The sequence below is a fragment of the Engraulis encrasicolus genome, chromosome 18 (assembly GCF_034702125.1).
Source record: "Engraulis encrasicolus isolate BLACKSEA-1 chromosome 18, IST_EnEncr_1.0, whole genome shotgun sequence".
Classification (NCBI taxonomy): Eukaryota; Metazoa; Chordata; class Actinopteri; order Clupeiformes; family Engraulidae; genus Engraulis; species Engraulis encrasicolus.
Genome location: NC_085874.1, coordinates 35,245,556 through 35,255,555, shown reverse-complemented (window position 1 = coordinate 35,255,555; position 10,000 = coordinate 35,245,556). Strand labels below are relative to the sequence as shown.

General features: G+C 47.3%; 1 protein-coding gene across 1 annotated transcript in view; it reads right to left on the bottom strand.

Annotated features, from left to right (window-relative positions):
• Positions 1-10,000, bottom strand: part of brf1b (BRF1 RNA polymerase III transcription initiation factor subunit b) — a 180,875-nt gene that overhangs the window by 92,870 nt on the left and 78,005 nt on the right. Inside the window, exons 11-12 of the mRNA XM_063223546.1 lie at positions 5,770-5,906; positions 4,618-4,849 (exon numbers count right to left, since the gene is read on the bottom strand). Coding sequence (XP_063079616.1) covers positions 4,618-4,849; positions 5,770-5,906 — 369 coding nt within the window. The remainder of the gene's footprint in view (positions 1-4,617; positions 4,850-5,769; positions 5,907-10,000) is intronic.

Here is a 10,000-nt window from a genome sequence, read left to right as displayed (position 1 = left end):
TCAACACGCACACACACATCACACACACACAGTCACGTCAACACGCACACACACACCCACAGTCAGGTCATCACACAAGCACAAACACATCAGACTCACACACACACCCACACACACACACACACATACACACACAGAGTCATGTCATCACGCACACACACACACAGTCACATCATCACGCACGCACAAACACATTACACACACACACACACACACAGACATTCACGTAACCACGCAAACACCAACACACACACACACACACACACACACACACACACACACACACACACACACACACACACACACACACACACACACACACTACGTACAAACAAACACACACACACACACACACACACACACACACACACACACACACACACACACACACACACACACACACACTCCTTAACACCCCAATCACCATCCTCCACTCGGGGCAGCATGGGGGTGTTAGCGGAAGGAGGGGGTGGTTAGCTAATAGCTAGTGGTGCTCCCCAGATTAAAATGGCTTGTCAACGTTCCCCAAACTTAATCCCCCCCGAAGGCAAATCCCATGACAAAAAGAATGCTGGCTGAGACGGAGCGCCACAATTCCACAGAGTGTGAATGCATGCAAGTGTAGCGCACATACTAAAAACCACACACACACACACATACAAAAACACATACACACAGCACACACACAAACAAAAACACAAGCACACATGCAAGCTTGCATACACAGACACACCGTGCACACATACACACACACACGCACAGGCTCTCATACATACATACACACACGCATGCACGCACGCACGCGCTCACACACACACACACACACACACACACACACACACACACACACACACACACACACACACACACACACACACACACACACAGAAATACAGCTAATTCTTAAGCCCACACTTCCCCTTGGACATGCAAGGGCCAGCATGAGCCATAGAAAGCACGTCTGGAGTATCGATGGGCAGTAGCATTGGTGGTAAGAGGGATAGGAGGGGGGGAGAGAGGGAGGATTGGGAGAGAGGGAGGATTGGGAGAGAGAGAGTTGGGGGAAAGAGAGAGAGAGAGAGAGGGGTGGGGTGGGGGTGGGAGAGAGACAGAGAGAGAGAGGGAGAGAGACAGAGAGAGAGATAGGGGTGGGAGAGAGGGAGGATTGGGAGAGAGGGAGGAGTGTGAGAGAGAGAGAGAGAGAGAGAGAGAGAGAGAGAGAGAGAGAGAGAGGGAGAGAGAGGGCGGGGATGGTAGGGAGAGAGAGAGTGAGAAAGAGAGCAAGAGTGTGTGTGGGAGAGGAAAGTGTTAATATTCTCTACTCATGCCGTGGATGCGGGGAGCGCATTGATCCGCTGGTCTAAATAAAATATGGACCACTTAAGCCCCGGGAAATAATCATCAAATGTGCAATTGTGTGTGTGTGTAGTGTGTGTGTGTGTGTGTGTGTGTGTGTGTGTGTGTGTGTGTGTGTGTGTGTGTGTGTGTGTGTGTGTGTGTGTGTGTGTGTGTGTGTGTGTGTGTGTGTGTGTCTGTGTGTGTGTGTACATGCGTCACACACGTGTGTGAATCTGTTATGCATCTCCTCAACTCTCTTTGATTTGCTGGACAGAATGCTTGAAGGGAAAGAGAACAGCCCTTTCCATTCCAACCGTCTACTTCAACAAAGAAAACCCAGAGAGTCAGAGTAAGGACACATTGATGCGAATTTGGCCAAGCGAAGCAAACTTTCCCATTCATTCCTATGACAGAGGCGAAGGTAGGCGAAGGCAAGCGAAAGCAAGCGAACAGGAGCGAAGCGAAATGGCCTGGGGATTCCGAAAAGCCAAAGCCTCCCATTGTGGTGGCAAGTTCGGTTGAGGGAGACAGCCAAAACAAGCAGGTGAAGTTTCACAGAAGGGCGATGAAACGCCACGGACGGGGACGCGGAGACGCCATGGGTGAGGGAGATAGGCGATCGCGCTGGCAGCGTTGCAAGAAGCCATAGCCGGGTCCGCAGAGACTGAGGCTGAGAGGAGGTGTGGTGGCTGGTGAGCTGGCTCTGGTGAGCTGGCTCAACGACACTCCACCCGCAGACCTCCCGGAACAGCGATGTAAGCGGCAGGCGTCCCCCAAACGGCAGGTGTGGAGCAGCCACAGCAGAGGGCATGCGCTACTAGTGCAGCTGGAAGGTCATAGGCTACATGCTGGATCTTCGACAGCCAGGCATCTGCAACGATGTTCAGCCGTCCGATAGTTGTTAAATAGTCCAAAGTAATACACCGGTCGACCCACACACAAAAACTTAATCAAAGCCAGCCCACTTGGGAAATTCCAACTCCCATTATCATTGTGACACAGCACTCCACAACATACAAGTGTTCACTGCACACAACAAAATTGCATTTTATGCCTCACCCGTACCAGTGGGCAGCCCCCAATTGCGCCTCAAGGGAGCAGTGCAGCGGAACGGTACCATGATAAGGGTACCTCAGTCATGGAGGAGGATGGAGGAGAGAACTGGTTAACTACTCCCCCCACCAACCTGTTGGGTCGGGAGTCGAATCGGCAACCTTTGGGCTGGAAGTCTGACGCCCTAACCATTTCCCCATGACTGCCCTTCCTGTATCTGCAGTACCTGCAGGGGTTAAGCTATAGGGAGGACATGCAGGGCACATTGCCCTATTGGGGTTGGGGGCCCTATTGTGACCTTGGCAGACGGTATAGTAGTGGCCTATCACTGTTTTGCCCTGGGGCCTGGTGTGCAATAGTTCCGCCATTGACTACCATATATTGAATACAACATATATTGTGAATATATGTATGTATAGTGAATACATGTGCAATGTTGTGTGTAATGTCTTTGTGTCTTCTTCTGTATTTACTGTATGTACCTATGTATGCTACTGGACACCTTAATTTCCCTCGGGTTTAATAAATGATTCTCTACTCTATTCTACTCTATCTTTGTATGGTGGTGATGATACTACTCCCTGACTCATATACTAGGTGCTCAATCTTTGTCGTGAGGGCACACGCAGGTAAGCCGACAGGGGGGGGACAAAGGGGTCCATTGTCCCGGGCCCAGAGGGAGTGGGGGGCCAGAATTGGGTTCTCATCACATTGCATGTATTGGATAGGGGCTCCATTCAGATGAAGTTGTCCTGGACCTGGCAAAAGCTGTCACTGGCCCTGGGCACACGTATCTGGGCTGCAAGGGAAATGTAGCAGTCCCAGTCCCTGTCAGGGAATGACTGAGCACATCGAACAGCAAGGGCCTAATGGAGGCTGCTGCTGCTACTGCTACTGCTGCCAAAGGCTGATTACTTCTTTCTGACGCACACACACGCACACACACGCACGCGCGCACACACACACGCACGCACGCACGCACGCACGCACGCACGCACGCACGCACGCACGCACGCACGCACGCACGCACGCACACACGCACATTACTTCTTTGTGACACACACACACGCACGCACGCACGCTCGCACGCACGCGCACACACACACATACACACATACAGTGGAGTGTGGGGCTCAATGCTGTAAGTGAAGGCCATATTAAGTTATGCATCCAAACGCCGCCTCCCCGCTGCCCTCTTTTTTAAAGTCATACCGAGCTGACCTTTCTTGCTTTTTTTGCTGCGACAGGCAAATTCAAACACGCACATCGGGAAAGGACAGGAGAAGGGAGAGAGAGAGAGAGAGAGAGAGAGAGAGAGAGAGAGAGAGAGAGAGAGAGAGAGAGAGAGAGAGAGAGAGCGCGAGAGAGAGAGAGAGAGAGAGAGAGAGAGAGAGTGAGAGAAGTGTCCAATGCGACAACACGACACAACAACTCATTTACTACATGAATCGTAAGACAAATGGACTGACTGAATGAATGAATGTAAAAAAGACAGAAAGCAAGACGGATAGAAAGCTAAGACTGAACACAGACCGAAAGCCTGATTCAGCCATTCGTCAGCTTCAGCTCAATTCTTACGCCTGGGTTTGGTCTTCTGGCATGAGATTACAGGAGTTGCTGACCAACTTTGTGTGCATTTTCCATTTGTGCAAGTTGCTCTGGATACAAGCCATATCCTGTGCTGCGGGTCATTCTGTATGCTAGCTTTTGTTATTTACTCACCGGCCACTTTATATCCAAGGTATATACATATTATATACAAGGTAATGGGGCGAATGCTGTCGCATTGCATACAAGCACATTACAGGTCACGACCAAAGAATGAAACAAACCAACAGAAAGACAGAAAGACAGAAAGAAAGAAAGAAAGAAAGAAAGAAAGAAAGAAAGAAAGAAAGAAAGAAAGAAAGAAAGAAAGAAAGAAAGAAAGAAAGAAAGAAAGAAAGAAAGAAAGAAAGGCCCTGCCATGGCTCAAGTGGTAGGGCACTGCACTGCAACACCGGGTTCAATTCTGGCCCGGGTCCTTTGCCAACCTTTCCGTCTCTCTCTCCCCATTCAGTTCCTGTCTCTCAACTGCCCTATCAAAAAAGGCAAAAAGATAAAGAAAAGAAAGAAAGAAAGAAAGAAAGAAAGAAGGAAAGAAAGAAAGAAAGAAAGAAAGAAAGAAGGAAAGAAAGAAAGAAAGAAAGAACTAAAGAAAGATCAGCAAGAGTCATGATGACCCACCGTGTTCTCCGTCGTGATCGTGATCGGGGTCCTTGATGAGGCCCAGGCTGGCAGCGGTGGGCATGGGTCCCAGCAGCGACTTCAGGGGCAGACGGGGCTGCTTGTAGGCCCCCTCCGTGCCCTCATCACCATCCCCACTCTTGCCGCCTGCACCTTCGCTCTGATCGCCGCCGCCACCCTGTGCCGCCGTTGTCGTGGTTACCGAGGGCCCGCCCTCCAGCTCGGGCAGCACCTGATAATTACAATATTATTGTATGTTGTGATGATTGTCCAAGATGAAGAACAACAGCTGTCTGTTTACATGTTTCCTTGTTACATGTTTCCTTGTTAGTGTACATGTGTATTATTTGTCTGTCTACTGTACTGTACTGTTTTTCTTTTTGGTATTATATCACACGCTCATGCCCATGCAAAATATATCTCTTGTAGAGACAATAAAGGATTATCTTATCTTATTATCTTATCTTAATAATAAGAACAATTTACTAAGTCAGACATCTAGAAATTTTTGTGTGTAAAAGTCATCATTCCGCCATTGACATGGGGAAAACCCGGATGAGGCATCGCTGAAACATAGTTCTACTTGTAACCTTCTACTCTTACTCTCTTCTGTCTCTTAGTGGTGAGGTGAAGCGTTCTTAAACTTTGTGTGCGTGCGTGTGCATCTGTATTTGTGCCAGTGTGTGTGTGTGTGTGTGTGTGTGTGTGTGTGTGTGTGTGTGTGTGTGTGTGTGTGCGTGTGTGTGTGCGTGTGTGTGTGCAGCACCTGGCTGATGATCTCCTGGCCCAGGTGTGTGTGTGTGTGTGTGTGTGTGTGTGTGTGTGTTTGTGTGTGTGTGTGTGTGTGTGTGTGTGCGTGCGCGCGCGCGTTTGTGTGTGCGTTTGTGTGTGCGTTTGTGTGTTCGGCACCTGACTGATCTCCTGGCCCAGGTGTGTGTGTGTGTGTGTGTGTGTGTGTGTGTGTGTGTGTGTGTGTGTGTGTGTGTGTGTGCGCGCGTGCGTGTATGTGTGTGTGTGTGTGTGTGTGTGTGTGCAGCACCTGGCTGATGATCTCCTGACCCAGGTGTGTGTGTGTGTGTGTGTGTGTGTGTGTGTGTGTGTGTGTGTGTGTGTGTGTGTGTGCGTGTGTGTGCCTGTGTGTGTGTGCAGCACCTGGCTGATGATTTCCTGGCCCAGGTGTTTGGCCGCCGCCTCCATCTCCTCGTCTTCGTCCTCCTCCTCATCCTCCCCCATCAGACCGCCCAGCGACAGTGAGATGCTGTCGTCATCCGGCTTCCCTATTGAGGATTCTGAGAGAGAGAGACAAGAGAGAGAGAGGAGATGGGGGGGGGGGGTTATAAAATTTAAAACACATATCAGGCGGCTCTAAGACACTGCATTATAAATGAGCTGTTACCAGAATGTCAATGACCAAGTTGTAATGTATTACTAAAGGCCCCGTGCACTGTCATAGTAGTGCAGTACTATAGTAGTATGCTTTCAATGTCCATTACAGCGTGCCACAGGAGGTACAGCGTGCATTAAGGGGCTACAACAAAGAGCGATACAGATGTGGTTAGGCAGCTGTGTCCTAATAGTTGGGCAGTTGGTCATGGGGACCAGTAGCCTGGGAACTCCCATACTGCCTTTAGTTCTACACAATCGTTTCGATCTGAAAGACAGTCTGGCGAGCATGACTCATAACAGCCAAGATCATGGTCCCTGTGTCATAATTGCCAAGCATTCCGACCTTTACAGTTTATCCAGAGATTCTTTAACTATATTCTCTCTCTGGTTTTTCTGCCCAATCAGAGAGCAGGGCAGTGTGTCATAATAGCCAAGTATTCTACCCCCTACGGAATTTACAATTGGCAACTCCCCAGACCTAATCTCACAAGGGGAGCAGAGAGCTGCAGGTTCGAATCCCAACCTGACCTTCAGAATCCATGGGGATAAGTGCCTTTCAGCAAGGCACCCAACCCCAAATTGCAGTATAGACCAGAAGAAAAAAAAATCCCACATAAAGCCTCAGTTAAGCGTAATGTAATGATTAGGTTTTCTTCAAAAACATGTTTGGCACATATTACCACTTTAGTCATTCCTCTGGTGTTCTAGTCCTCATTTACTTACAAAGTTTGTACAGCAAACAGCAAACAGTTGAATCAAATAATGAAACAGTTGAATCAAAAAACAAAAGGTCTATATTAAAAAAAAATGCTGTTAACACACGGGGAGTAGCTATGGATTATTTGTTAGCCAGGTATAAATGGATGTGTGACTTCATTGTGGGACCTTTAATTGGAAATGTACGTGTAATGTACTCTAAGCCTGAGGTTGTGTTGGTGTAATGTGGAGGTGTAATGGCCTAGCATCTGGACTGGACTAAATGCATTTTCCATTTGCTGTGAGTTGCTTTGGATACAAGCCATTTCCTATGCTGCGGGTCACTCTGGATACTAGCTTTTGTTATTTACTGACTAGCTTTGCATTTGCACGGCATGTGTGAAATCCGGTGCTTTTCACTTATCAACCTGCCATTAAGAATTAAAGCTAACAGCTGAGAAACATAAAACGAGGCTAAGGGTTAACAGTAGCACGCAATTGAGTACACATAGTGCAGTAAGCACACATAGTGTTAAGCAGCAATGCGGAGGATTTATTTTAAAAACCTATACTGTATATTTTTAGAGGCTTTTTGTGCCTTTATTCCAGACAGTACAGAGAAGAGAGACGGGAGAACGAGATGGGGAAGGCTCAGGAAATGACCTCATGTTGAAATGGAACCCAGGTCCTCAAAGTAATGGCACAGCGTCTTAAGGGCGGGTTATGCTCTCTTTTGAACCTCAACGCAATTAGTCAACGCAGTTAGTTTTGATTTTTGCTCCGTTCTAGGGCTGCGCTATCAGTCGCAACGGTAGGGGCAGCGAGATGATTGTTCAAACTGCCTTCAATACAAGGAGTAAACTAGATATGTCTGTTGTTTTGTAGCTACACAGACTCAACGACAATGAAAAATGAAACATTTAATATTTATTTCATGTGCATTTTTGATCGCACTAGTAGCCACCACGGTAGTTTGGAACAAAGAAGTGGCTCATTTGTCGAGAATAAGTCGCATGAAGCGTAATGTTTCCTCGGAAACACTGTTTACCTGTCCCGATATAACTTCAGCGTCGTAACTTGCAAGCGCACGTGTTGTCTTTGGTTTGTGTAAATAAATTAAACTACAAAGCACGGGCAACTTATTTAATGAAGAGCTCACTGTCCGTAGCCTGACGAAGGTTAGAACAAAGAAGTAGCTTTTTGTTCTTGAGGGCAGAGCAGGCTGGTCGAGAGGACCAATCACAGCGGCTCCTGCTGCCATTAACTGCGTCGCTCTCTGCGGGCAGTCACATTTTCAGGGGTGCACACCAAGTCACTGCGGAGGGGGAAAAGATAACTGCGTGGCTGTCTGCATCATGACGCAGTGAAGTTGGTTACGGAGCATAAATCACCCTTTAGCCCACTGAGCCACAGCACCCCAGCAGGGCAGAGGGTTTCTGTCTACAAAGAGATTATTTTTTAACCTACACCAAAAAAAAAAATAGCTGACTTTCAACCTGATTTCTTTTTTCTCCAAAGGGGTTAGGAGTTGGCGGAGGCCTGCGCAAACTTGACGGCCCTGTCAGAATAAAGACCAAGCTAATCCTCTGACAAGGTGTGCTGGGGGAGACATCTGTCAAAATAGAAAATTGCCTCACCTACTGTTCTCTTTAGCTTCACTCACTGCTTAGCCGGCGCACACGCTTCCATATCAAGTCGGCACTTGTGTGGGTGGGTGCCTAGCACCAGCCTCTCATGAATTAGGTTGTTGTAAGTGCTAATGACTCAAATTGTGTTGTAATTGTGATTGGATGTGTTAAATGAGCTCACTTTGGTAGAGTGCAACTCGGCTACTTCTGCTAATGCTACTTCTGTCTGACTATTGTACGTATGTATGCAGAAAGTAGGAAATAATTCCACGCCTGCAATCATCATCATCATTATAATCATCATTATATCTGTTCAAACTATTGTTAGAGGTCAAATGGCTTACTTCCCCCTTCTCTTCTTTAAACTTGAAAGGGAAACATCTTTTGAAGTATGACAAATGAGAAACACAGATTTTCCTAATGAGCACCTACAGTAAAAAAAAAAAAAAAAAAGCTAGACAAATACTCCTCAATGTAGTGTAGTGTACTATGCCTGACGTCAGGCGCCCTGAATGGGATCTGCATCAGTGTTACTTGTACTGTCTTGCACTTTGATGTCAGTCTGTAAATGTCAGTCCTGTGTATGTCTATGTCCTTTCGTAGTATAGAGAGAGAAACGTAATTTCAATTTCCTTGTATGACCTGCGCATATGAAGAAACTGACAATAAAAGCTGACTTGACTTGAGATCTTTCAGCCCTGCAGTCAATTTCCTGACAGACGGGGGATGAAGTGAAGAGGCACATCGCCATCGGGTTATTTCATCGCACTGTACCATGAAGGGAGTTGCATACCCCTGGGGACTCGGGTTCGAGTCATTTCCCAACCCTATCCCATATCTCTCTGTCATAACTGTCATGATCTTCACTGTCTTATCCACAAGGCAAAAGCTCAGACACAAAACAAACACAAAAAAATGACAGACATGACAAAAAAAGGCAACCAATGTGCCAGACACAAGGAGGGGGTTAGCAGCAACCCATGGAGTAAACAATGCAATTACCACGACTACCGGCCGGCGTAACCATGGCTACAAGATCTACCCTGTCAGGTCATGATTACGTACGTGTGGAGAGCGTGAGTGCCAAACGAGGCGATGGGAGTCAGATTACCGCGGTGGTGTAAATTGGTCTATTTGGGCTTCAATACGATTAACTAATTCAATGAATCGGGAATGCACAGTGAAGGCGTAGGGCTGGGCACTCCATCACGGCGCATACAAAAGGAAGATGGAAATGAAAAAATGAGTAGTAATTCCACACGCTTCTGGGTTGCACTTCTGGAAAGCGTAGTTGGTAACTATGTTAGCTACTTTGTTGGTTGCAACGCAATTTCCCACTGGCAACTACCAAAGTGGCTAACTGCTAACAACTACGCTTTCCAAAAATGCACCCCTGTGTTGTCAACTGGTGTATCAACGGTGGACGGACCTGGACCCTGTTTCTGGAAAGCATCGTTGCTAACCAGTTAGCAACTTACTAGGTTTCCAATGGGAAATTGCATTGCAACCAAGTAAGTTGCTAACTTAGTTAGCAACGATGTTGTCAAGAAACGCAGCCCAGGTTTTTAAACTGAAGAGAAAAAGCCAAAGTAGTACAGATGCAGAGTACTGATGAGCAGGGTTGGTAATCTGACATACAGGGCATTTGGTAACACTTCATTTTAGGGGTACAT